At 37.6% G+C, this 27,781-nt stretch overlaps 1 protein-coding gene across 5 annotated transcripts in view; it reads left to right on the top strand.

Annotated features, from left to right (window-relative positions):
* The first annotated feature begins 539 nt into the window (after positions 1-539).
* RHBDD1 (rhomboid domain containing 1) overlaps positions 540-27,781 on the top strand; it is a 33,558-nt gene continuing 6,316 nt past the window's right edge. Inside the window, exons 1-7 of one of the 5 annotated variants that reach the window (XM_030456576.1) lie at positions 540-627; positions 4,914-5,073; positions 7,034-7,548; positions 10,317-10,449; positions 13,550-13,638; positions 15,052-15,102; positions 18,521-18,640. In XM_030456576.1, the coding sequence (XP_030312436.1) occupies positions 7,116-7,548; positions 10,317-10,449; positions 13,550-13,638; positions 15,052-15,102; positions 18,521-18,640 (826 nt within the window). In that variant the 5' untranslated portion in view covers positions 540-627; positions 4,914-5,073; positions 7,034-7,115. Of the gene's footprint in view, positions 628-948; positions 1,070-2,038; positions 2,104-4,913; positions 5,074-7,033; positions 7,549-10,316; positions 10,450-13,549; positions 13,639-15,051; positions 15,103-18,520; positions 18,641-27,781 lie in introns of those variants that run through there. The other 4 variants (XM_030456578.1, XM_030456574.1, XM_030456579.1 and 1 more) reach the window with 4 other exon arrangements.

Genomic DNA, 27,781 nt, shown 5'->3' with positions numbered 1-27,781 from the left:
TAGCAGTAACTGATATTTTCACAGACATTATTAGAATAAATACAATTCAAAGCCTTCTGACTGGGAAGTTGTGCACCTTTTACCACCTGGAGCTGGTACCTCACCAGGAGCTACTTTGCCGAGAGGTTTTTGCTTCAGATCCGCTGTGTTCCACGCCCACTCTTAAACACTCCCTTATCTTCGCTAATTTGTATTCGCCTTAACACCGCCCTCCCCGCCTGCAGTGCAGATAAAGTTACCAGGAGGCTCTTTCCTCTCTCTTTCTCCTCAGGAATCGCCTCAGGAATCGCCTCAGATTCTGGACGGAACCCTCCCGAGCGACGCCACAGCCAGGGCGCAACATGGCGCTGGGAGACCGGCAAGGGTCGTTGTGCGGCCTCGCTCCGCTCACAGCCGTGTCCCTTCCTCACCCCTCCAGGTCCCTGTCCCCTCACAGACCCCGCAGCCACCACCGCTCCCGCCGCCTCCCTCAGCCTCGCAGGTCCCGCACGGGGCCGCGGGCGGGGCTGGAGCCCGCCCTTCCCCTCGCTCCCTCCCCCCCCCTCGGAGTGGCGGCCGCGTCACGTGATAATGGCGCGAGGGCCTGGGCTGGTGCTGGTGCCGCCGCCGCTGCGCGCGCCGGAGAACGTGAGTGCCGCGCGGAGGGGAGGGGAGGGGAGGGGGGGCGCGGAGCTGCCGTCTGCACGCGGCCTCGTGCCGCCCCCTCCCGGCTGCCGCCGCTTCAGGTTCCCGCCCTCCTCCCCCCACGAGCTCCCTCAGACCCCGGCCTCACCCTCACCCCCCCCTCCCGGCTTGGGCTCGGCCTGCGGCGGGACCCGGCGGGCTGGGGTGAGGGCCGGAGACAGGCGTGAAGGGCGCAGCCGGGGCTTTATCTGTGGTCCTCTGCGGGCCGCCGCCCTCCTGAGCCGGTACGGTGAGAGAAAAGCACTTGGGAGGTGCCTTCCCGCCCCGGGGAAGATGTCCCCTTAAGCCCCGAGGTCTCTGAGCTGTCCCGTAGCACGCGTCCCCCCCCCCCCTCCCGCCGCCGCGGGGAGCACAGCTGAGGGGGAGCGGAGTTTATGGGTTGGAAGTGAGTTTCAGAAAGGGGAAAAATACCTCATAATTCCCCCTTAACTCTCGGTGTTCCCCTCCCCTGTTTGTAGGATTTTTCTCTTGCAAAATGCTGCTTGGGGCGGCAATAGGGAGCAGTGTCCGGAACAGCGAGGCGGTGGTGCCGGCTCCCTGGCGCCTCGGTTCGGTTCGGTCCGTAGCGGCCTCAAGGGCTCGGGGAACGCTCCGACTCCTTAACTCCCTTAGTATGTCCTTGTTTACTCCGTCTCTCTACAGCAGTATTTATACGGATTATGTAAAGAATCATCTATATCTTTTCCTTGTTAAAATGGAAGTGTCCAAGTACCTTGCACAGCTGTCAGAGGGGAAGCAGTGACAGGTGCACCTCGACGGCACTTGGTAATTTTTCTTAGGTAGTTACCGAGTTCAGGTAATTCAGGTGTTTATAAAATGACTTAAATTTGATACTTGAGTTAGTTTATTTTCCTCAGATTGTGCGGGGAGGTTCTTCCTGAAGCAGCGTTTTATTAATTCAAAGAGATTTCAGGTCTTCACAAGCGTTTACTTAACATCAGTACTAGAAAGTATATATTTCTGAATTGTTTGTATATTTAACCAACGTTATTTAGAAGGTAAACTTCCTGTCCTTCCTTTCTCCTACCAACTGGAGACAAACTTTCCCTCAAAGCAATACAAACTAATACTAAGCCTGTAAACATTGTGCTTCACCCTTCTGGAGGCAGGGAAGGATTGTTGGATTTTAATTATATTACCAAGTTGTTGAGCCAAATAAAGGATTATGTTCTTCTGATATAATTACTCAGTTTTAGCATTATACCAGCATGCATTTTGCAATCTAGTGAAATAACAATCCCCACGTTCCTGACCCTAATGAGAATAAACATCTGGGAAGTTAAAGCTCTTAACTCTGGCCTAATCTGAAGTCCACTGTTGTTCTAATGCATTATATTTCTTTTTCAGAGTTTGACAGCCCCTCACCTTCACCACCACAGTGATATATATACGTGTAGATGCATTCTTGCGTTTTGAGAGGTAGTTACTGATTACTATCTATTAGGAGGTGGGAATATTTGTACTGCTTTTCTATGTCCCTTCCATAAAACTGGGAAGGGTAATAATAGGTCTGTTGTCTACTCTCAAAATACTCTGATCAGGTAATTTTGAATAACCAAGCACAGAGGCTCAGCAAAAGCTGATGTTTGGAAGAAAGGAATTATTGACACAGTCATTTTAATTCTAACTTGATAAAAAATGCTGTATCTGTTTTCTTATGTGTGGCATATAAGTTTAGGAATAGAGATTGCAATCTCTATTTTTAGTTTTTGCTGAGCTAAAAAATACCAAACAATGGTAATATATTGCAGTTGAGGCTCCTGTATGGATCCTGAATAGGTGTTTGTTGGGTTTTGTTCTTGTGTTTTTTCTTTGTTTTGTTTGTTTGTTTTTCCAGTTAAGGAAAACTTAGTAATTTCTAAGTGAAGTTGCTAAAACACAAGCTTTTGTAAGTGTAAACTATTAAAATCTATGAGGATTCCTGCTTTTCCTTTCTGTTTTACATTAAAATGACTTATAGGCAATTGCAGGAGAATTTCTATTATATGATCCAAACATACTCCTTTTGATAGTGTATTTATAATCAGCTTATTGACTAGAAGAAGTTATAATAATGAAAAGGCTTTTTATTAGATTGTTACATTTTGGGAGCTGATTTATATTTCACTGTGAAAACCCTGGTGTGATCTTTTCTCACTAAAGGAGAGTATCACTAGTAATGGGGAGTATCACTAGTATGCATGTTATAAATAAATCCTGCTCACCACAGGTGGGGGCTCATTTTTGAGGCATGTGAGCAAACCACTTCCACAGGGGTTGCCTGCCAAAGATAATAGAGAAAGTGAAAGATAAGGATTGAGTTTAGTGGTAGATGAGCCACAGAATTAATATCTTTTCAATAATTTCCTGGATCACAATGTAAGGAAGTTTTCAGTAACTGTTTTGCTTTTCCACAAGAATTTTGAAGGCTTCCTTAAATCAGGATTTTTTGAGCGGGGGCTTTTTTTAAGCTTCTTTTCTTTTTCTTTTTCTCCTTGCAGCTTGGGATCACTGGTTTTGCTCTGATTCTGGCTGCCTAAGTATCATGCCCAACATGTGCATTGCCTGTAGTGTGTTGTGTCAGCTTGAGAGCCAAGATGGTGGGTGACATGCAGGGTCTTCATTTCCAGAGTAAATCACCCAGTCTCTGCTCAGTCAACTTTGTTGGTGCTGAGGGAAGTTTGAACAGAATGAATGTGCAGCTGGTTCATGGTGCTACAGTAGCATCTCTAGAACCAAAGAATTGTTTGGACAGTCAGGCTGAGCTCTGCTAGAATTAAAACTTTCCAGTTTATAGCTGCTTGAGAGTGGCATAAAGAAGGGCCTACACACTGTCCTTGTGTGGCCTAAGGAAGTGTTGCTTGCTATGGTTTTGTTGTTATTGCAGCTGAGTGAATGATTTGAAGACTTTGAATTAGATGATGAGCCTTAGAAAAGCCCAGTGGATGCTCCTTCTGGTGTTTAGGTTTTTATATTGATTCTAGTTAGCTTCAGCTGTATGATTTTCTCTTTTGTGAAGTCTGAAGTTGGTAAGGCTTTCAGTGATACTGCAAATTAATAACTATAGTAAAACAACTTGAATAACTCCGTGGTTTAATTGAAGGATGGACAGGTTGCAGCCTTTAAGTATGTTCTCTTTAGATCAAAGAGTAGTGAAATTAATGAGGCAATGAAAAACCTCAATTCCTAGTGCCTCAGGTGTTTATACTTAAGATGGGAAGCAGAGCAGGACATTTGACCTTGTCCTTTTCCATTCCTTCCTCTAAAAGATGTGCCATTTATTTTGGGATAAGGTGTCCAAAAGTATTTTTGGTATGTATTTTATTGTGAGCAGTGATTGTCACACCGTTCAGAATTTTCAGTTTTAAGCTGAAGTTGGAAGCTTAAAAGCTTATTTTGTTAAAGGCTTCTTTTTAGTAGAACTTAAGAATATTAAAGACCTCTTAAAACATTTTCATTTGTCATACCGAAGTAGACATGAGGCAGAAGAACTTCCTTATTACCATGGAAGACTTTTTGAAAGACATTTAAATTGTGGATTATTTAAAAAAAAAGACTGATGTAGCCTTTTATACAGTTGATTAATGTTGATATTTAACTTCATGCTGTTTTCCTTTCCAGCAAGGTAGTCACTGCCCTAAATTATTTCAAAACATTTGTGTTACAGATTTATGGTTTCTCATACAAATTTCTGAAGCATTGTGGTTTTTTGTTTGAAGTTCAGTATTCCTTTGTGAATGAAAGCACGTTATGCCCTTTAAAGGCACATTTGAGTCCTCCAAAAGTCATTCTTTACCAAGTAATTACTTTTGTAATTATGTCAAACCTTGTCTTTTGTTATGAACTATGTAATTGACTGTAGATTTCAAAGCTTATTGTAACTGGATGATTCATTATGTTTCAATTTTTTTCTTTTTTTCTTCTTTTCCCTGTCATGCCTGCCTTCCTTCCCTTGCAAAGTTTGAGGGCAATAGTAAAAGGGTTTACAGTTTGCTTATGTTTCTCTTGTATGACTCTTCCCTTGCCCTGAAAGCACCATTTCTGTTTCAGTCTTTACTTGGATAAGTCTTGGTACCCTGGAACTGCATCTTCACAGACAAGTACTATGTTAATACTTGTCTGTAGTGTGAAATAGTTTATGCTCAGGATCTAATATTCACCCTTTATATGTTTCAAGTGTTTTTTACCATGGTCTAGTTCTAATCTGAGCACCAAGGCTCAATGACAATTTCTTTTTATGGAGTGCACAGGATTCTTTGTGGAATTACATCCTCTGGTTTAGTTCAATCTGAAAAGAGTTCATGCACCCTCAGGCCACTCTGTGACAGGAACTGCAGTCATATTGGTGGGGGCAATGGAGAAATTACCTTAAAAAACTACACTCCTTGAAACTAAAAGAGTAACCCTGAGGTTTGTGGGTTGTTTTTTTTTGAGTGTTGCATCATGCTAAGGTTACCTCCATTACAAATGGTTTTTGCAAAGCAGCTATAGGGAGAAGGTTGATGAGAGTTCTGAAAATCAGGATGTGCTGTGCAGATAACAGCAAGATCTGTAGGTCGTGGTGGGAGTGAGATGTCTTTGTGTATTCATAAAAATCTGTTTTTACTTAATGGTGTGGTTATTTTTTATTTTATTTTGAGGAGAATGGCATGGGCTGGCCTTTTCTTCACATGAACATTAAATTTCAAAGTAGTTCTGTCAATTTTGAAGGAAGCAAGGGAGATTCTTTTCCTCACTTCAAATTGCAGCTACAGGGAAAATAGTGTAACATTTAACTGGTGTTTACCAAGATGTTAATTTTATTACATGATTTTTCAGTAATATGAAGTCATCATATTTTATGGTTGCCAGGTGAGCGAGGGGGGGAGGTTATCAAAGTAAAATTGAAATGCTTTGCACTTGGTTAGTACAAAACAAATTCCAGGAATGTTTAGTTCAGACATTTATCTTGAGTAGGTGACAAATATGTGGACACATGGCAGCCTAGATGCAAGACAAATGTCCATTTCAAGTCTGTTCTAGAAATTTGTGCAATATGAATTGGGTGGCATGTTTTCAAAAAAGACTGAGGAGTAAATGCTTCATTGTTTCAAGCCTCATTAGAATTTAAGAAACAGAGTAAGAGACTGAGAAAAAATGTTCAGTTGAAAGCCCTATGTATTCTAAGTGAGTGACATTCCAGAAGGCTCTTAAGTAATTAGTTTTATTTTATCTTTTTCCTTTATAATCAAACATGTAATGTGTCTTGGCTGACATTTTTTGCTCCCAATAATGGGGAGGATGTATAAGCCATGACATTACTGTAATTCTGGTGTAAGCTGTTCCCAGTCATGTTCCATGATTGTTACATGTAGCATGTTATATGTGCTGTAAGATGATTTCTTCTCCTAGGTGCATATATGTTAAAAGTATTTGAATTGGAAATTAGAGGGTATCAAAAATGGTAGGAGGGAAGGGTTTTAAGTAGTAAGACATTAGTTTCTGGCAATTTGAACATGGTATGACAAAATTTTGAGGTTTCCACACGATTTAGGTTTAAGTGATGTTGACTTTTCAATTCTGACAGTTTTAATGTCAGCTTTTTTTGTGGTGGGGAAAAAATGTGTCAGTGGTACAAGAAAAGACAGAGGTTTGGGCAGATAGATGCATGTGAGAACAGTGTGGGGATGTTGGTTTACCTTGTATCAGGGCATGTAGTGAGGGAAAAGAGAGTTACAGCCTTTGGTAAGTACTTTTTGGAACACTGATTTTCAAACTGAAAAGGCCAACAATGTCAATTATCTGTAGCAATCAATTTATACTTTAAGAGATCTTAGCTCATTTGAACTTTGTAGACAATACAGCTGAGGTCTCTAATTAAAATCTGAGAATTAGAAACCTGTTAAAAGGCACCTGTGTAGTTAGTGAATTTCCTTTTAATGTAGCAAATACACTTAATTGCATTCTGTTCTGCTACAGTTGTTTTAGGGATGATAGGCACTTTTTTCCCTAAAGTGCTATAATAAGTATAAATGCACTTTAAAGAGAAATCCAGATAGTAGAATAACTTAAACTTTACTATTCGAACTGGTATTAATTAAATTATGTGTGTGAACTTGGATGGAAGTAAGCTTCACTTAAATTTTAGAGTTGGTTGATCATGTTTGATGTTCATCCCTGTGCAAGTTTCATAATTTTGCTAAATGATGACACCATTCAAAGGTGATTTCTTGTTTTCCCATGTGTTCACTTTAAAATCAAAGGTCTCAAAAGAGGTCTTGGCTGATTACCTTGTATAGTTTGCTTTGTATAAAAAGAAAAAAAAAATAGCCACGATGTTGAAAACACCCCTGTATAAATATAATAATGGAGCTATCTTTTTTTCTTTCAGAATTTCCCAAACTTGCATGGTTTTGAATTCAGGCAAAAGACTCAAAATTGGAATAATCTTCACATTTCTCTGAATACAAATAATGCAGCGAAGAGAGGGAAGAGTCAGTGCTGGGTTGCTTTTGCTGCTTTATCAAATTTCTCAAATTGGACTCCAGAACATTCCTTCTGTTACCCTTGCGGTGCTTGCACTGAATATTTTTCTTTTTCTGAATCCTGTGAGGCCACTGCCTGAAGTGTGTATCAGTGTCCATGAAGGTTTCTACAAAAAGAACTGGCAACGTTTACTGCTTTCTCCTGTCCACCATGCAGATGACTGGCATTTATATTATAACATGATTTCCATGCTTTGGAAGGGAATTATGCTGGAAAGAAAGCTTAAGAGCATGTGGTTTGCATATATAATTGCAGTATTTTCAGTGCTGATTGGAGTTGTATACATGGTGCTGGAATTCATGCTCGTGAAAATTCTGGATGATCCTTCATATGAAATGAATTGTGCTGTAGGTTTTTCAGGTAAGATCCACAGTCCAACTTCTGTATGTAAATATTTATAGGTATTACATATCAGTATTTGTTGAGTACAGAGAATGGATAGGTGTACATCCAAGTGCATGTATGTGGTGATCTAAAGCTTATACTTCAAGCACTGCAACTGAGACCTAACATTAGAAGGCAGGCCCTGCTTTTCAGCCTCATGAGAAAGGTGTTTCAGCACCTCTGGGGATTCTTAATGGTGTTTGAATTGGTACTAGCTGGAGCATCCTGGTAGTTGCTCATTTGGATGGAGCTTCTTAAACTCTCTGGTAATGAGACATCCCAGTTCTAAGATGGGTCTTTATGGTTGTTGTAGGGCCCTGAGTGCAACCTTCCCTCCTCAGGGGTTTGGGTGCCCGTGAATCATACAATCATAGAATTGGCTGGGTTGGAAGGGACCTCAGAGATCATCAAGTCCAACCCTTGTGCTTGAGGACAGCTCTGGTGTGGCGCAGCTGCAACCCACCCCAGACCAGTGGGAGAAGAGGTGTGTGAGCTGGCTGAGAGAAGCCTCCCTGGGAGCTTTTTCCCCCCATTACTCAGCAGCTGCTTTGAAGCACAAGCTTTGTCCCTGTCTGAGCAGCACTGCATCTGTTCTTTACTGCACTTCTCTTCCTGACTTCTTTGGGCCCTGCTTTGTCTCCAGGATGTGTCTGGAGATCTGGGCTCCTGGCCAGCTTCATTTACCATCCCTCTGCACGATTTCTCAGGGACTGTACCTGCCTGCTGCTCTGTTCCCTTGGAATATTCCTTTGTGGAGGAGTTATCTCCTGCTGCTCCCCAACAGTGGCTGCAGAGCTCTACTGAATTTTTATTGTTAGTGGCAAAATGACCAAAATATCTGTACTAAGTCTAGTCCCAGCTGGACTTCTCTAGGTTTAATTCTTATGCAGTACTTTTCACCAGATTGGTCTCCAGTTTCTTTCTTAGTTAGCAACTTCCATGTTCCTTTCCCTGAACCTGCTGAAGGCAAATTGAATTTAGCCATACAGGTATCTAGGTGTTGCAAGTTTATGACTTCCCAAGACAGCAGAAGGGACTAAGCTACTGAGCAGCAGTGGTGCTGGCAGCCAGGGCAAGCACTGGTAATGAGCCAGGTTGGGTCCCCATTTCATTCCTTACAAGAGACTCTTGAGCAATACTACAATATTGGCTGGAGAATAGAATTATTATTTTTTTTTATATATATAGAAAGAAAGTGGGACTCAGCCTCTGATGAACCAAGCCATTTGTGCAGAAGACATAAAGTCAAGCTTTTTGTCTCATTAAGGATTATTTAAATGGATTTTAATTTACATGTTCTGCAAGATACTTCAGATCGAGCATCAAGATTGCAACGTGTTCTGATGTGACTTAGCTTCTGCAGCACCTTTTCAGTATTCCAAGCTTGGAAATGTGTGACTGCACCATATAGGCACATGCAATTGATCATTATTACATTACTAGGGCAGCAGATGAAAGTAGCTCTGACAGGATTTATAGTTATCTTTCTAAACCTTCAACATTCTCAACACGACCTTCAGGAAAGGTAATTTCTCTTCCATTGAGACAAGTATCATGTATATGGAACAAATGTTAAAGAAAATGTGTATTTTTCTGATCACTGTTTCTTTAAGAGCTGGCCTGCAAGTATACTTATGACCTATTGACTATACCAGGTTTTAACAGTTTTAGGATGCCTTGATTTCTTTTTTTCTATATGATGAAACAGACCTGCCCTTTGTCACCCAGGATAGAACCTGACATTACACCAGGTCAGTTCCATTGGACACTTAAACCTATGGAAAAAAACCCAAAAAACAAAAAACTGTACAGGCAGGATTCCAGTGAGCCAAGGATGGGTTGGATGGAGATGACTCCAATAGCAGCAGCAGCATAGTTTAGTATATTTAGATTCTGAACCAGTCTAGTTTTTATCAGCAGCAAATAGTTTAAATGTGTTTATATGCATTCACACGTTCCTGCTTATATTTGACCCTAGAATAATAATATTTACATCACTGGATAGATACAGGAGTTTTGTCTCTTGTTCTCTATGCTGTTAAGAGGGTGAAGGAAACATTTTTAACATTTTTATTTGGTGTACCTGTATTGATGTTCAGCTCTGTCTTTTCTATGTCATATCTGTTCCTTGACAATTTTCAAATATGTATATATATATATACATGTTTAAACAACAGTGTGAGCTTTTCTAAGAGGAGCTTCTTCAAAACATTTTGCAAGTTCCTATAAATTATACAAATTCATTCTGTCATATCAGCTATTGCTTGCATGATAAAACAGCCTCAGTCAATTAGAATAGAATGATTACTGTGATTAAGGGTGATTTTATGTACTTTTCAGCAACAAAAAATTCTGAAATACATATAAGCTGATTTTCTCTTAATACAGAATTAGAGCTTTCTGTTACGCTTCATGTGCATATGTTTATCTTGTTTTCAGTAATGGTTTTTCTCAGCTGACAGAATAGTTTTGATGTCAATCTTGTCTATTATGTCAACTAGAACTCCCATATTAAAATTATGTTTGTGTTGGTTTGCATACCTGAGTGGCTACGGTGAGCAGACATTGAAAAGCAACTTAAAGGAGTTTTTTAATTCTTTTTTTTAAGTCACTGAGAGGTATCATGGGAAAAACAGCTTCGTGGTGCTGTGAAACTGCATGGTACTTCAATTTCAGTTAAGTTGTTGAATTTCTTTATTATTTGGCTACCAGTAGTCCTCTATGTCATGTCTTCTTGTTTGCAGGAGTTCTGTTTGCTTTGAAAGTTCTCAACAACCATTACAACCCAGGAAGAGTCAGCACTGTCTTTGGATGGCCAATACCCAGTAAATATGCTTGTTGGGTGGAGCTGGTGGCAATTCATTTAATCTCCCCAGGGTAAGTGTATTTAATATTTCACAGATATTTGGGCTGGCTGAAGTAATTTGAAATATATTATGAAGGATGTGTAGTGTTAGCTGCTATCCAGATGTAGTGTTGAGGCTGGAGTCTGCTTTTTTCCTTAACAACTTCTGCTTTGACCACATTTCAAAAGAAAATTTTAATAAACCTCAACTGCCTGGAATATTGTGCCCAGAAGGTATTACTTGAGTATTTGAGGAAAGGTAAAAAAAGCTGATGGACAAGCAAAAAAGGGACGCGTGTTTTCAACAAAGTAACTGAACTAATACACAGTAGTACCAAGGGCTTCGTTAGCAAAGCAGCATTTCACTGTTTGCTTGCTATTTCTGTCCTAGTCCCTTTGCCAGTTTGTTGTAGCCACTCCTCTAATTTCTGATCAAGCTCTCACCCAGTGTTCTGCAAACTTTGTGCAGTGTTACCATCTTGCAGTCTTGCCAATCACCTCCTGCAGTTTTCCTGTGTGCTCAGTTCTGGCAGCACAGTTCATCTCCCCCTACCTCTGCGAGCAGTGCTGTTCTCTTCTGGAGCTGCAAATCTGTAATTTTCTTGTATAATATACTATAAGTATCTATCTTATTACAGAATATATGCAAAGTACATACACCAAACTTACAAGCTACCAAATCCCATGGTATACAATGTCCCACGTTTCAGAAAGACTTAAGTTGCAAAACAGATACTGTGATGTAGCAGATAGAACATTTCCTAGAGTTAAAATTCAAATATTAGTTATGCCTGGGTTTCTTAATTTTGAAATAAACTTCATTATAAATGTATGAGATTTGATTCCTATGGTATCAAAAATTGTTTTTAAAAATAAAAATGGTCTAGATTCTTGTAGTATGTCACTGATATTATTCCTGTTTGCTTGTTTGGTGAAAGTGTGCTTCCCAGTCTAGTCTTAGAGCAGGAGATGCATAGAAATAAGATTTTACCACAGAATACTTCAGCAGTGGCTCAAGCTTAAGACATAGTTCTGTTGCTAAGTAATTGCTATGTCTTATGGTATAATTGCATGTATAAATAATAAAGTCTGCCAGACTTTGGGCTTTTCTGAAGAGGTTATGCAAGTTAGGTCATAGGTGTAGACTTTCTTGATCAGTTTGCATTTGTTGAGTCAGGTGATTGACACAACAGTGTAAAAGCAGTTCAGGATATCTATACCAACAGTGGAGAACTGATTTTTATTTATGTAAGGATATTGGAATGATATTAATATAAAAATTAATACTGAGAAACTTGGAAAGATTGGGTCAGAATTTCTCGTACATGAAAGGCAGATGCAGTCCAAGTGGTTTTCCTTCTAGTGATACCAGTGCTCATGGAATTTACACAGACAAATGAAAAAGAAAAATGAAATCTGCTTAGAAGATTTTTCTGAGGTAATGTACACATCAGTTTGATGGAAATTGTGTTCAGGAAACAGTATTTATGCAAGCTGTATGATTATTGCTAGTACAAAGTTAGTGGCTGAGATAAGATCTCTGGGAATATCTACATGTTCAAACAAAAAATTAAGTGAGACACCATTTGAATTTCTTTGTACCAGAGAGAACATTAGTTAATATTGATAAAGCTCATTGACATTTAGGAAAACAATGTCATTTAAAACCTCAAGAACTATGCTTTTATTTCCATTTGAAGTTCAGGTTGTGTTATATAACTGAGAATTGTACTGTGGAAAAAAATGCTATTTTTTTTCGTTATTAACTAGAAGGAAAAGGGCAGTAGTTCATCATGTTGCAATCATGAGAATGTTTCTTAACTAATTTAGCTAAAAAGGAGCAATCACTTCTTACCTAGTTAACTCATTGCTATTCTTATGAATAGTGTAAAAAACCTATTTTGGCATATGTTGATAATAGAAGTTGCTTTAAATTGAAGGTTATTTACAGGAGAGAACTGTAGGTCTGCCTAACAGAATACAATTTTGTGGTTAAGTAGGTGGCAAAAGAATGAATGTAGATTTAATGTTCATCTCCCTCTGGTGACACACTTTTACCAGGGATGCCTGGAAGCTGTGTTGTCATGAGCATATATTCTGTCATCTGTGTCACTCTTCTCAGTTTCTGATGAATGTAAGAGGTGCAATGTTTAAATCTATTTTTATGTTAGAGAGGTTTAATTTCTGCTTTATAAAGGCAAAAAGCTTCCAGTTAGTTGAATCTTTGGACAGTCAGTATAAATTCTGTGGTCTGAGTTATTTTTAATGGCATATAGTAGGAAATCTTCATGTTTTAGTCTATCAGTTTGTCTAACTTCATTGAAGTTGAACCATTTAGAAATAATATTTAAACCTGGCTAAACCCAAAAGACTTTACTCTTAATTAATTTTTAAACCTGGTTAGACATACAAGTTTAATCCTAGTCCTTAGTCTGCTTGTTGAAAATTGTTTTATGAATTTACAAAGTACTCCCAGAGTACTTGGGGCAAATCTCCTTATTGTCCTGTGAACGTGTGCTTCCATATTGATGATTTCCCAAAGATTTTAGAGCATTTTCATTCTAATGCACATGTGGTCATCAAAAAGAAATTTAGTATGTATAGAAAAGATTCATTTCACCCACTGTACTTTTAATTTTAAAGGCACTCTTACAAGTAATGCAACACATCTATATTCATGCTTATCTTAGACTTACTGTAGGATTCTGTTCATCATCCAGTATGAAGTACTTGGAACTGAATGGTTTTGGTAGACCCTACCTAGATGTAGATTCTGTGGCTTTACTTTTTTATAGATTAAAACCAGTGTCCTACCTCACTCTTTAAATGCTTTTAGGGAAACAGTATTCTGTCCTTTAAACAAGCAATTAAAATGCTCTCACCAGTTATGTTCCAATTATGTTCCAGCTTCTTCAGGCTATTTGCTAGTTACTTTTCTGTAACTACCTCTATCTACCAATTTTAGGGTAGTTATGAGGAACCAAAACTTAGGACTATGTTCTTGGAGTCAGATAATTTCACTATGCTTTGTCTCAGTCAGGGACTTCCTGTGTTACAACAAATTCTGCACTCTCCACAGAATGCCTACAAAAAAGCCTTCCTTTTTATCACAAGATTTTCCTTTTCTTACAGGACTTCTTTTGCTGGGCATCTGTCAGGGATTCTTGTTGGACTGATGTACACTATGGGACCTCTGAAAAAGATCATGAAAGCCTGTGCAGGTATAAGATTTTGGTTAATTTGTAAAATCTGTATTAGACACTTATTTTTTAAATTCACTGAGTCTTGAATCTAGAAATTTAAACCATTAGAGCAAATTTTCAGGCAATTAAAGATACTCTGGTTATTTGAATAACCAGAGTATCTGGTTAGCACAAAGTAAGCACAAAAGAACAAATTCTGAAGTATGGATGATATAACTGTGTCTCTCTGTTTTTATTTAGAGGAATAACTTTAAACCTATCTTTTTAATGTTTGTTTAGAGTAAAATGTTTTGTGGGGGATGTCAATGAAAATGTCATTTTAAATGAAAGGTGATGAATCTGAAAAAACATGCCAGAGCATAATAAGTCTTGCTTAGCAGGTTCAGATGGAAAAATAGAGACCAAAGCATCAGATTTCCTACCCCACTGGAGTGAACAGATGTGGTGCCACATCAATTAAATGTCAATATTGGATGTTTCTGTGGCACAAGGGCAGGTGTGTGCATAAACCTGATGACTCTTATGACTGTCAACACTGCCAAGAGAGGGTCTGCAGTCTCCCTCTTTGGATGTTTTCAAAGATAAGATAAAAGTCCTAATTTGACAAGATTAATATAAAGTCCTAATTGGGTAACCTGATCTCATAAAGTAACCCTGCTCTGAGTGGCAACTGGACTAGGGATCTTCTCAAGTCCCTTCCAAACCAAATTCTAGAATTGTCTGAATAAACCCATGGGACTGTTAGTGACACATATTATGGGGATCCTGCTGGTGTGAAAGCTGCTGTGTGACAGACCTGGAGTGTTCCACTCCATAAGTCATAGTTTTCTCCTGTGTAGCATGACAGAATCATAGAATGATAGATTTGTTTGGTTTGGAAGGGACCTCAGAGACCATCAAGTCCAACCCTTGATCCACTCCCCCCGTGGTTCCCAGCCCATGGCACTCAGTGCCACATCCAGGCTCTTTGGAAATATCTCCAGACACAGAGAATCCACTACTTCCCTGGGCAGCCCATTCCAATGCCTGATCACCCTCTCTAGAAAGAAATTCTTTCTCATCTCCAACCTAAACCTCCCCTGGCACAACTTGAGACCCTGCCCTCTTGTCTTGCTGAGAGTTATTCCAGTCCTCAGTTTTCTGTGCTTTAACCTATTTTTACCAATGTTCAGCCTCACTGGAGAAATTGTTTTCTGGAGAGCATTTAAGTTGGTCTGCAGGTTTCTAATGTTGCTTAAACATGCCTCACTACTCTCTAAAATCTAGAACATACAAGCTTACCAATTCTCTCAATGATACAAAAAAGTTTCATAGATACCCATTGTACCATACTTTTATCTTACGAAACAGACTCTGGAATTACTTGAAATTTGATCTTGTATTTTCTAAAGACAACCTATTTTGTTCTAATGATACATATATTATTCTTAGGTGGCATTTCTTCATTCACTGATCCTGCCAGGCCAAGGGACTACTTTTCAGGTAAATACTCTTGCCCTCTTATCTCAAAACTTATTTTAGCTTTAAAAGAGAAAAATCCTTCTTCCTAATGATGGAGAACCTATAGCAGAGCTAGTTAAATGGAAACATATTCAAAATATTCTAAACATTTATTTATTTGCTAAACTTATTACTTCTATGGCTATATCTCACCTTTCCTTCTTAAGGAAGGTGATCTATTTTTTACAAGAGCCTAAAAACCTCAAATTAAGGTCATGACTTCATGCAGACCTAGCACCTCTTTTGCAGAAAGTGCAGCTGGAAATTGTGCCTATTGAAAGCAGCCTTTTTTTACCTTGGCAAATCTGCCCTAATCTGGCAATTTGATCTGTTCCATCCTAGAAAGGGTTTTTTTCCTTTCCTTTGACAAGGAACTTCCTTTGCACACTTCCTGTAAATCAAGTAATTTACATTAAAGAAACCTCACTCTCCATCAGAATATATTTAGGGTATCTTCACAGTATATAGCTGGATAGTTGGAATACTGACATACTTTGTATGTAGCATGTTTGATTTACTTCTTATGCAGAACATTGAGTAATTATATGTGGAATGTATGGAAATAATAGGTGGAGGCCTTGTCTGGGAAGGGCAGAAGGGAAGCCAGCTGAGAGAAGGGCAATGAGTTGGACTAAAGCTAAGGGATCTATAGCCTTGTGGATCTTCTTTCCTGCAGTTTTTTTCATTATAATCTTTCCAAGGCATCTGCTGTGAGAACAGGATAAATATATAGTGATAACTCCCTCAAACACCTGTCAGTGTGTAGTGGCTTGTGGCTTAAGAATGTTCTCAGCAGAAAGTTTTAGTTCTTTGTTTGTTTTTTTACTTGAAAGTTTTATGGGAGAATTTTGGCTTTGATAGCCTGTGATGTTTTCTCCTTCCACAAATTTGTCAGAAACTCTTTGAGTTGGTATGAACTCTTTTAACACCTAAAACATCACAGAAGATTTTCACAGTTTACTTTCTAGTGTAAAATCTGTCAGGTTTTTTTTGTTTGGAACCTGCTAGCTGCAAATTTCATTTGGTGCACATTAATTATTCTCTGGGAAGGGAAACCAAACCTTCATTCTTTATGTACAGTCTTCATATTCTTTATGGTTCTATAGTCTATAGACTTCACTCCTATAATCACCATGGTCTTCTCTGGTTGAGAAGTTGTAGTCTTATGGCTACTTATATGACAACTATTTCATATGTTTGATCATTGTTATGGTTCTCTGATGTTTAGTGATGCAGGGTTGGTTTTTTTTAAAGTCTTTTGTGAGATGTGCTTCTGCTGGAGCCACACTGAGCCAGAGTTAGTCCTGCTTTTATTCTCTGTGACACATTTTGTCTTCTATGATCTAGCTCTCTTTTTATTACATTAAATAATTCCCATAAGGGAAGTTATGGGCCCTTGAATATATTTGCAGCATTTGCTTGGCAGCTCCTAAAAAAACGATCTGAACCTACTTTCCATACCAAAAGCAACAAGGACTGTTGTAACTTGGAGTACGTTTATCCAAAATTTCCATTGTTCCAGTTCTCAAGTAAAAAAACTTGAGAAGGCCAAAAACCAAAGCCCAGCTAAAAAATAAAACAAAATTTATAATGAAATGAAAAAATATGTCAACAGAGACTCTGTAGTGAGCAGGAGCTGCCTGTCCTCATGACCCAGTTGGAGATGTTCACCTAAATACAGGCACTGTTCAGTCCCCCAGGGCCCAGGTGTTCTGCTTGCATTCCTCTGTATTCCATATTCAGGGAGACCAGATCTTCCATCAGCATTCCAGTATAGTCTAGTGGGTGAGCAAATGCAAACACCAGCTGCTTGGAGCTTGGGTGAGTGTGAAAGACCACCCTTGTAGAATAGGAACAGATTCTGAATAAACCCTTACTCTATTTTTTTTTTTTCACAGCTCTTCCTAAGCAGGGAAAAGGGAAGAGAGTTCATGTAATTAATCTGGCTTGATGGGGGACTACACAGCACTTGAGGAAAAAAAACAAACTTTATAGTGTGTTGACAACCAGAAAGTCTGGGGGTTTTTGCATGTCTTGGGCAGTCTCCAAAGTAGCCATGCTGTTTCTTGGAGTTGGGGACAAAAAGGAGGTATAGGAGAGGGTTAACCTGAATTTTCCTGCCTTCCAAGCTTGGCTTTAGAGGTAACTAATTTTTTTTGTGTGTACTAAGTTCATTTATCTAAAATAACTTAGAACCAGAATTTTTTTAAAGTTGTGTTTGTTTGTTTCATGTGCATATACTTTGTCATTCTATTTGCAGAAGTCTCTATGGCAGATGCAGCCATTTGCTGGGTGTATGATACATGTAATAAATGTGGCCATCTGGGATTAAGGAAGCTCTCTCTAGAGTCATAGGTTAATGTTGCATATACACTGCATCCTAACCTTGATTAATTTTTCATTTTCTGGTAGTGCTGATTTATTACTGTCCACTTTTAAATACCAATTTAAATAGAAAAATAGCTGAACTTGCAATCAGATTTTATGAAACAGTACAAGGAAACAACACCAGAAGAACAAAATATTTTAAGTGGAATTTAAAAATATTTAGTAACTGAATTAGTTTTTTTCAAAATGCAGTTCATGAATAAAGTGCATAGATTAATAGGAGCCCCTTGGACATGTTGGTATTACCAAACTTTTTCTCATAAAATAAAACATTTTTGATTCTGAGCACTTGCAACTTGATGACAGTATAAAACATCAAACAAAAATTTCCAGTAGTAGAACAAACATGAAATATGACATCCTTTTTTTTAATCAGGTAACTTCATGGGTTTTGTACTAGAATTCTTTTAGTCTTCAGTTTTACAGTCTACAGGAAAAAAATTACAGCTGAGGAACTGTTCATTCATATTAACTTAATGCAGAGGGGAATGAGGGGAATACATGAAGATTGCATCCAGAGTGTGTATATATAAATACATATAACAGCTAAATAGTGTCCTGCAGTTTCATTTTTCTGCAGAATTACATCTCTGAAGTGTAACCACTGTGACTTCAAGGCATTTAAAGTGTGTGAAAAATGACTAATACCGATTATGAAAAACAAAAATCTTTTCTAACTAGAAGTTATTTGAGAAATGGCAGAATTTTAGAGTGCCGGAGAATAATATCAAATGGCAATTCTGTGACAATTATTCATGACCATTATAAAAAAACAGACATTTTTTTTCTGTTTTTTTCTCTCTTCTTTTACCATAGTCTGACTCTCTAGAGTAGAAGCGTAGAATCATAGAAATGGATTCGTGACATGTATTGTAGAAGTTATTAAATCCTAATAGTTTTTTGCTTTCCCAAGGTAAATAATTTGTGGAAGAAAGACAGCATAAAGGTAATAATTGATTTCAGGGTCTTCTGCTTGGTAGGAGTAGTTGATTTTCTTTATTTCTCATTACAGAGCATTACGGCTATTCAGGATATCAATACAGAACACCCAGGAACTATTATGAGTATACAGGTGGACTTACTGAAGAAGAACAGCTTGAGAGGGCAGTGCTAAACAGCCTTAATGAGAGAGGTAGGATTGTTACTGCATTTTATATTTTAAGTTATGATTCATACTGAAAGGGGAGGTGGGGGGAAGATGTATTGTTAATCCCCACACCCCCACCAGCATTTTGGTTATATCTTCAGAAGCAGATGAAAGTTTCTTGGTAGAATTCTTCAGAGAATGTGGTGTGAGGATGCATTCTCTTAGTGTAATTTGTGATTGCTAACTCTTTAATTACCCTGCTACTCTTATAGTAGAACAAATGCTTTTATAACAAAATATCCCTAAGTGAACTAAATTTCCATGTTAAAAAAAAAAAGTCTTAGAATACTCTAAAAAGCAGTATAAAGGGGTATAATAGAACTGGTGTTGCCAGTCTTTAAAATTTGTATATTTTTGCTAAAAATTTGACAAGCAATGTACTGTTTTCTTACTTTCCACCTCTACATTCTAGCTAGCTGAAAAACTTAAAAAGAACCAATAGAAATGTTTATAAATAACAATGTTTGGGTTTAACTGAAATTAATTAAATTGGTATAAAATACATCTATCAGGATATATTTTATCTTCCTCTAATGCAAGTGAAATCAAGAAGGGCAAGTATAATGTGCAGAATGTTTCTCAGCTTCTGAAAACTTCAAGACTTGATGGAAAATTTGTTTAGTTGGACTGAGAGCAAATTATTAGAGCATCACATAAGATTTACATTGGTTATGAAAATCTTTTATATTGAAGTGATAAAACAAAGGGCAGAAATTAACAGGTAGTATATGTTGTCTGGTATTGAGATTTATTTATTGATTATTTAAACATTGATTCCTCTTTAATCTGTTGCATGTCAATGTGGATTCTTCTGGGAATTCAGCCAAAGGATTTTGGCCCTCCTTCACTGAAGAGACTGGATAGATTTTATTTTTTTTAATTTTTTAATCTGTAATATTTAATCTTAATAATAATCTGTCTGAATAGTTTATCAATGTCACTTTCCTTTTTTATAATCTTGGTACTCTGTCTTCCTGGGTGCCAGGAAACATTCATTAGGAAAAAGAGAGAAACCTCTACTTGTAACTGCAGCCCTTAAAATGCAGAGCACCATTCATAAATCTCTGCTTGGAAAATTAATTTACACCACTGTGTTATGCCAAAGAAATTCCAAGGAAAATTGTGAAATTAATATGGTGACAAATCATCATCCCTTCCACACCTTCTGGGATCTTGTTTTTTATTACAAAGCACATGTGTTACCTACAACATGTTTTTAAAAAGGCAGCAGATGGCTGGAGGCTGTAAAAAGAAAAGGCTTTTCCAGTTTGAAAATTTTATTTAAGTTCAGATGTTTAGGGGAATAAGGGCTTTTTCAAGTAATTTTCTTTTTTTCTAGTTATCTTAATTTTTGTGTTCACATTTCCTCTTCAAGCTTAGTTCTGTCTGTTTGTCCCCCAACATCCGTCTGTTTGTCCTGGAAATTACTGCAGTCTGAACAATCCCACTTTAATCAAACTATTGAAAACCTTAGAAAATAGAATCTGATTTAAAAAAAAATCATCAAAATAGCATTTAATCCATGTGGTTTGTCAGTAAAAGATAGTGAATTAGTTGTTCTCTGTTAATGCTCTCTTGGGACTTTTTAAAAATGTACCAAGTCATATGTGTGTTGCCTTATGTTAGTACTAGATTTGGGGAACAAATTGATCTAACATTGCCTGGCTTTTGTATGACATTTTACCTAACTTTTAACACTAAGTTTGAAAAATCATCCAAAGCTTTTGATATTAAGCATTTTGAAATGTTGTTGGCAAGGATGAGCAATGTTTTTGTGTTTTGTTTTTTTTTTAAGCTATCAAGGAAAAAGAATAAAATTAACATGGAGAAATCATGATAGGTTAAGTAACTAGAGAAGTATACATTTTAAATGCTCTCATGTAATGATGTGGAACACTGGCTTTCATTTGTAGCATTGTCTACATCAGTGTATGTGTTTTTGTCAGGTGGTTGTCTTTGGACAAAGTTTTCAGCTGTAAAAGGGAATATATTCTTATTTGTAGATGGCCCATTTAATTTTGCATCTCTTCCTCCTGCCTGCTGGAGAACATGAGTCTGGAAAAGCAAGATCTTGGAGCTGAACTCTTAAATCTTTTCTTAAATAAGGTGCTGAAAGGTTAAGCTTGCCTATAGGCAGATGCTTTATTTCACAAAGAAGTAATATAAGGCAGGTAATTGATCATGGCTGTTTTACTGACACAAAGCATGAGATGAAATTTGTGGTGTGAAGGAGCAATTAGCATACTCTTCCCTGTCAGTTAGTTGGAAAAATAATTAGCTTCAATGAGCACTGTCCTTTGAACACAATACAGTTCTCCTTTAAGCATGACATTCACAGGTGCTTGCAATTGCATGGATGATGAAACGGGTACTTAACCTGAGTAAAAACTACATAAAATAATTTGAAATAGCTAAATGAATGTAAAAACAGGTACCTCAGTGAAAATTGAGGGCTCTCTTACCATATGAGTCTTTTTTCCCAACTATGACATTTAAACCATGAGAGTTGCTCTGGAGCTGGGATAAAAAAGCATTGCTCTAATACATTTTTCTTTTTTTCACAGTTGGACAAATACATTTATTGAGGCATTTTAAGCCAAAAATGTGGTCTGTTACAGATTTGGAATCTTTATCCATCCTTATAAATCACAGTGTTAGTATCCTACTAAGTTATTTAAAGAATCAGTGGCATACTACATAATTTCCTGGGATCAGTTGTCCCCATCTATAACCTAATTTGTATTAAGACATACTGAATTTAAGCTCACTATTTAACTCTAATTAAACTTTTCTGAAAATCTCATACATTGTTAGTCTAAATCCACCACAAAAGTGCTGCATTTCCTCATACTCAGGCATTCTGGAACCACAATTCTGTTTCTATGCTAATTTCTTAATGACAATAATTAGTGTCTAATGTGGCAAAATAAATTGCTGGGGTTGCTTATGGGATTTATATAGGCATCAGTTTTAAGACTATCAAACTGCTATAATGATTTGGGTCCATTTACTGAAAGGAATTGTTAATTATATTCTTTTCAGTTTTAGATACATTGTTGTCTCAAACAAGATTTGAATTAAACAGCAATATTTTTTTTCACCAGGTTGTTTTTTAGCATTCATTCTTAATCTCATAAATCTCTGATTGCAAACTGCAAAAATTCTGCCTTCAGTTAGAAAAACAATTTTGGATTTTAAAAGAAGTATTATAGCCTTTGGTACTTAGTATCAAACTATATGGTTTTATGATGAAGTTGAAATATATCTGCCATTTTTTAAACATATGAGTATTGGCAACCATCCTTACTGTAACCCCAGTATCTCTTATCCATTGTTTACTTGCTGTGCTGCTTAGAAGATCTTGGTTAGTGTGGGTTGTGGATACAGATTTTTGTTGTGGTGTTGCAGTATTTTGGGTCAAACTTCTAAGTCACTGCCTTTCAGTCTCAGTAATGTTAAGAGTGCCTTGCAAGCTCATGTCTCTGCACAAAGGAATTTTCCTTTTCAGACTTCTTCAAACATGTATATTTAATATCCACATTTATACTCTTAATATTTATAATATGCTCTTAATATTTTATAGTGAAACCGTATATTGTTTTAATTTAGAAGGAAAAAACCCAAAACTCCTCAACAAAGTTTTCTCTCAAGTGCTGCAGTACACGTGGTAGTATTGGTTCAAGCTTCACACACACTTTACTGTTAAAGACTCTCCTATATATCTTCATTGTGTACCTTGGAAATAATAAGTTTAGACTTGTCTCCTTTAGTCTCTGTCCTTAAAAAACAAATTCACTCATGTCTTAAGTTTTGAGTATTTTCATGAGGTTTTTCACTTTTTAAAGCAATGCTAATTGGGTTCAGAGAGTAAAACTTGGTTAATAAACAGTTTAGGACCAGTCATGCTTGCTTCAATGTGTTTAAGATTCTGGATTGTAGGCTTTGTAGACTTCCACAGAATTAGCATAACTGGGGGAATTATTCTCTTCATTTCCACTGTCTCCTCTTTTTGTCCTCAGTATTAGATATTTTTCTTCATGTCTTTAGGATTTTTATGTATCTAAATCCACACAGAACACCTGGCAGTCTACTGCAAGAGGCATCATTTCCTTTCAGGAGTACTGTGTGGAGGGGATTCCTTCAGATATCTGGGGGAAAACTGAAGAGAGTGCTTTTGATGGGCAAATCAGCTCTAGAAAATGTTGTGCTACTCTGGTCTTCAGTAGTTTGGCTTTTGGACTTCTCTACCTTCCTTCCTGCTCAGTATTCAGGAGTTCTGTGTGCAGTAACTACAGAATGTTGTATTGAGAGAAGCAAAATACTGCGTGATCTCTTACATCTAGGGTAGATTAAAATACTCTGGGATGGTTGAAGATGAGTATGCTGTAATTTCTTAGATTAACGCTACTTATTTTCAGCCCTGAGAAAATGGGCTTAAAATGATTAAACTTGGGTTTTGGTTTTTTTTTGCCAGTTTTGTTAATGAAATGTATTTAACAAATAGTTGGAGTCTCACCTGAACAGTGACCATCCTGTTTTTTTGTAAATGTGAGACTAAGCAGAAAGAGCACTGCACTGTGAGGCCATTGACTACTTCTTGCAAGCACAACCATCTTAATCTTGGCTAATTACTGAGGTACTGGAAGGCCAGATCAAGTGGAACTGGTTTTGAGAGGAGCAGTTGTGGCATCTTTTTAGATTCATCTGTCAAGGCTTTGTGTGTGTTTATGTGTAATAACTGCTGTTTTTCTAGGAAATTCTCTTCTGGAAAGAATAATACCCATGTCCAGATACGTTTCTACACAGGAAAAAAAGTCTTACCTGTCTGTTCTTAGATTATAGCTCATATATACTTAATGAGAAAAAACTTCCTTACTCTGAGGGTGCCAAGGCTCAGGCTGCCCAGGGAGGTTGTGTTGTGTCCCCTTCTCTGGAGATATTCAGAACCCACCTGGATGCAGTCCTGTGTAATGTGCTGGTGGAGATCCTGCTTTAGTGGGAGAGCTGGACTAGATGATCTCTTGAGGTCCCTTCCAACTCTTTGACAATTCTGTGATTCTGTGATCCTTTTCTGCCTGCCTTTGAAAAAAAATGACATACAGAAGGTAGATCAACATTTTTTTAGCAAACTGGAAGAGCTGTGTTCTGTTAAAATATCATTAACTGGGTTTTGATCCAAAGTACATTTAAGTTGGTTATGCAAGTTTATCAGACTGTTTGCCATTGCTCTCATCTGCCTTTCCTGGGAAAACTCTGTCCATTGCTGCCTAAAATATTGCCTAAGGTTTTGAGCATTCCTGAGTTGCATTGTATAGGGACAAAAAGACAGATGCTGCTCATTTAGAAGTGGATATTCATTCCACAAATGATGCAGCATTTGCACTGCTCACTTGTGTGAAAAGTTAGGAAAACAGAAAAAAAATGGAAGCATTGTGATGCAAGTAAACTGAGAACAGTTTAGAACACAGTTTCAGGTTGTTTGACACCCTTTCAAGGCTGTTTTGCTCTGTGTTTTGTCCTTTGTTTCTCCTTTGTTATGGCCCTGCACTGAGAAGACTGTATTCAGTATTTAACAATCTGGAGGTGCTTTCTTGCTCTGCAGCACATATTTCATTCCTTCTGTCAAATGCCTGGTACTGTATCTGGTTATTTTGGAAACACTGCCTGAAGGGTTAACTTCCTTTGGTCTTCAGGCAACAAGTGACATAGTTGTTCTTAGGTTCTGCTTATTGCCACAAGATTTTGTAGTAAGAATTTCATTAATTACTTGTTTTTGCATTGTCAAAGCATATAGTGCTGACACAAAGTCTAATTATTGAGATTTTAATGCTGAAATATATACAGGTTGCTGTTTATATTTTTCTGTGACTTCTGATTTATGCAAATATTTTTGAAGGTATTGCTAATGCAGCCTTCTTCTGCCTGATTTTTATTATTGCAAAAGTTTTGATTGCAAAGAAAATTAAAATAGGAAGAAATCACTCTAAAGAAATAGTTAAATCTTTGTAACCAGACATTCTTACATTCATACCACATCTCTTTTGAAAGCATGGTTTGCATACAGAGCTAGAAGCTGTTCTTGGGTTTTGATTTACGACTGTGATACAAATTGGGAGTCTTTTCACCCATTTCAGCTGTCTCTGGAACTTATATTTTTTTTTTTTTTTTCCCTTCAGAAACTTGAAGTTTTTCTTAAAGGAACAAATGTTGTTCCTTTCACAGTGGGTTTGGCAGGGTCACCTTGCTGGAGAACAGGCAGTTCTGCTGAACAGCTGTAAGCATAATGAGAAGAAGCTGTGTGTGGGCTACATAAAAGCACTCTCCTGCTTTTCTGAAGAAGTGGTAGGTGCTGTGGAGTGGCTCCAGCCTGTGTTGGTGTCTTCAGCCATCTCTCCATCTGGGTTTCTTAGTCTTGGCACTGGGAAATGGGTACTGCCTGGGGTTTCTTTATTGTTGCATATCATTTTGTTAGGCAAGAAGAAATGCAGCAAAGGAAAAACCAAGTGTGTCTTTTTCCAAATGGGATTTGAAGTATTCCAAGGTCCTCATGGATGTTAACAAGCTTAGTCTGGGGATCATTTTAGTGGTAGATTAAGGTCAGTGAATATTCCTGATCTTGGATTGATCCATGATTTACTGTTTTAACTCTATCATTGGATTAATTTTATAGGCTGTGTATAGTTTGTATTTTGTTCATCGGGACTATCTTAAAAATTACCTTTTGTACTTTTTTTCTGATGTCTGACTGGATAAATTAGTCATTTCCTGTAGTTTCACAAAAACTTTATCTCCATATTATGTCTTGTTGGCTAACATTGTAGCTTCTCGTGATCCTATGGCCAGCTCTGTTCTGGTTTCTTTCTCTTGTATTGTCTTTACTTCCTATCTGGTGTCTCTAGTTGAGTTTAAAAATAAACCTGTCATTATTTTGAGCATTACATAGATTGCCTCCTGTTGTCAGTCTGCAGCAGTAGGTTTTAAGATTGTGCTCAGATGGAAGCTATGGGGCAGTTTTGTCTTTCATGTTCAATCTAATCTGACTGTGCAAACTTTTAGACATATGAGCCATCCATAGAAGATACCTGGTAATACATAAATATTCAAATACATGAACAGTATCTGCAAAGTAGAAAGGAATATACAGTTATTACAGTCTATAAAACAAGAAAGAAAGGTGTTATGTCATCAGTGGAAATATGTTACATGCTAATAATGATAAATTGAATAAATTGACAAAGAATTTTGTGCAGCCTTTGTCTGCAAGAGTTTGAAGGTTAAACAGAGCTGACTGTTCCATAAAGATAGGCTAGGTGATCATTGAGGGAGGGAGCTTTGTGTTTGTTTTGGTCTTGTTTTTAGCATCCAGAGAGGACTAGTGACTTTTGTTACTTTTATTAATAAGAGTGTTATTCTGGCAGTATGGATAAAAAGATAAAATAAAAAAAAAAATGTAAAATCCCCATGTTTGAAGAAATTAAGATACCCATCTTAAGTCTTAGCCATCTCTTCTCCTACCTGAAGTAAATTATTAGAGCTTTTGAGGGAGTAGTTTTGTGTTCTTCTCAGTTTTATAGTCTCTTAATTTAAAACCAAGAGAGAGACACTCTATGCTCAAGATCAGTCTCACTCTTCTAGCTATCTAGTTAGTTGTATCTGGATTCATTGTATATTATTTTCCTTATCATTTCATTAACCACAACTCAAATCCTTTTAATTTTATTTTTCATTTGTTGGTCATTCCAAAAGCCCAGCACAGAAACAGTAGTTAGACTTCCTTTTTTCTTCTTCACCAGTTTATGTTCAAGTCTGTAGATGAGGAATGTTGGCATCAGCACCAGGAAGGGAAGTTTGCCTCCTAGCATGACAAAATTCTTTCATAAAGACAGAAACTGAAAGGGCAGTGTTAGAAACAGTGGTGTTGGCTATTTAAATGGGGTCTGCTCAGAGCTGAGGAGGGCAAAATTGGGCAGTGATTAGTGCTGAAAGCCAAATCTTTCAGACTATAGAGCATGTCTGCATTTTGCAGAAGGAAGGAGATGAGGGAATAAAAGCAATATTTGCCATTTCATACTTTTGGGTTTTTTTATTGTAGTTGCTCTCTGGCTTGCAGTGCAACATAAACCAATAACAAGGCTGCTGTGAGTGGTTTTGCCTCAACTCTTTCTGGAGCCTTTGTAGTCCTTCTGAAGTAGGAGAGGAAGAAAAATTATTCCTTTCCTTAGGATTCTCTGTACAGTTCAATAAATCAGAAAGTTGTTTGTTAAACTAACCTGAAGACTTGACTATATGAAAGCACTGCAGCAACTTTGGGCATTTAACTCTATCTTCCTCCTGCTCTCCAGCTTACTTCTCACAATTCCATATGCATAAAAATACCTTGATTATGCATAAAAACTATATGGTTGATGTTTATTAATTGAGAGAACCCCCTTTTTCTCAAGCAAGACATTTTAAATGTTGCTATTTTGTGTTTAAAAGTGAGGTAAGTCAGGTATATGCCACAGATGATGTAATGTAGTACATTCTATGTAATCTGCAGTGTGTTCAAGAGCAGTTTGTGAACTTGAATTATATCCTGGCATTATAACATAATTAGCTGGGCCATGCTATTTATGGAAGAAATACATTATATGAAACTGGTATCAATTAAAGCCAAGCAAGTGTTCTAAGTTGTTGTGACATTTGATCAAATAATTTCAAATCACTCCTGTTCAGTAGCATCAACAATTAAACTATAATTTTTTTCACAGGTATTTTAATAATCCTGAGCTGTTTCTTGAACCATGTCATTCTGGGGCCCCCAGAGGACATCAGCAGCACTTCTCTTGAGGAGGTCTGAACTGGAGGGCTCTGTTTGGGGTCATCTTCCTATCCATTCTTTCATATTTCCATTCTCTTATTTTAGGAGACAAGTGACCTTTTTGGGGGAGCTCTGTGCCATCTGTAGGATGAGAAGATCAGTGAGTTCTTATGCCAATGAATACTCACTCCTCTGAAAATGACACATGTAGAGATGCTGGCAAAATTTTAAGTAACCAGATGACATGAGAGTACAGAAGATGGAGTGGAGAAATTAACCTGTATAAAATGGTGTTGTCTACCTGAGGTGATCCTCAGGGTCTGTCT

Source organism: Calypte anna, chromosome 9 (assembly GCF_003957555.1).
Source record: "Calypte anna isolate BGI_N300 chromosome 9, bCalAnn1_v1.p, whole genome shotgun sequence".
NCBI classification, from domain to species: Eukaryota; Metazoa; Chordata; class Aves; order Apodiformes; family Trochilidae; genus Calypte; species Calypte anna.
Note: the sequence above shows the minus strand (reverse complement) of the source record. Positions and strands in the feature narration are given on the sequence as shown.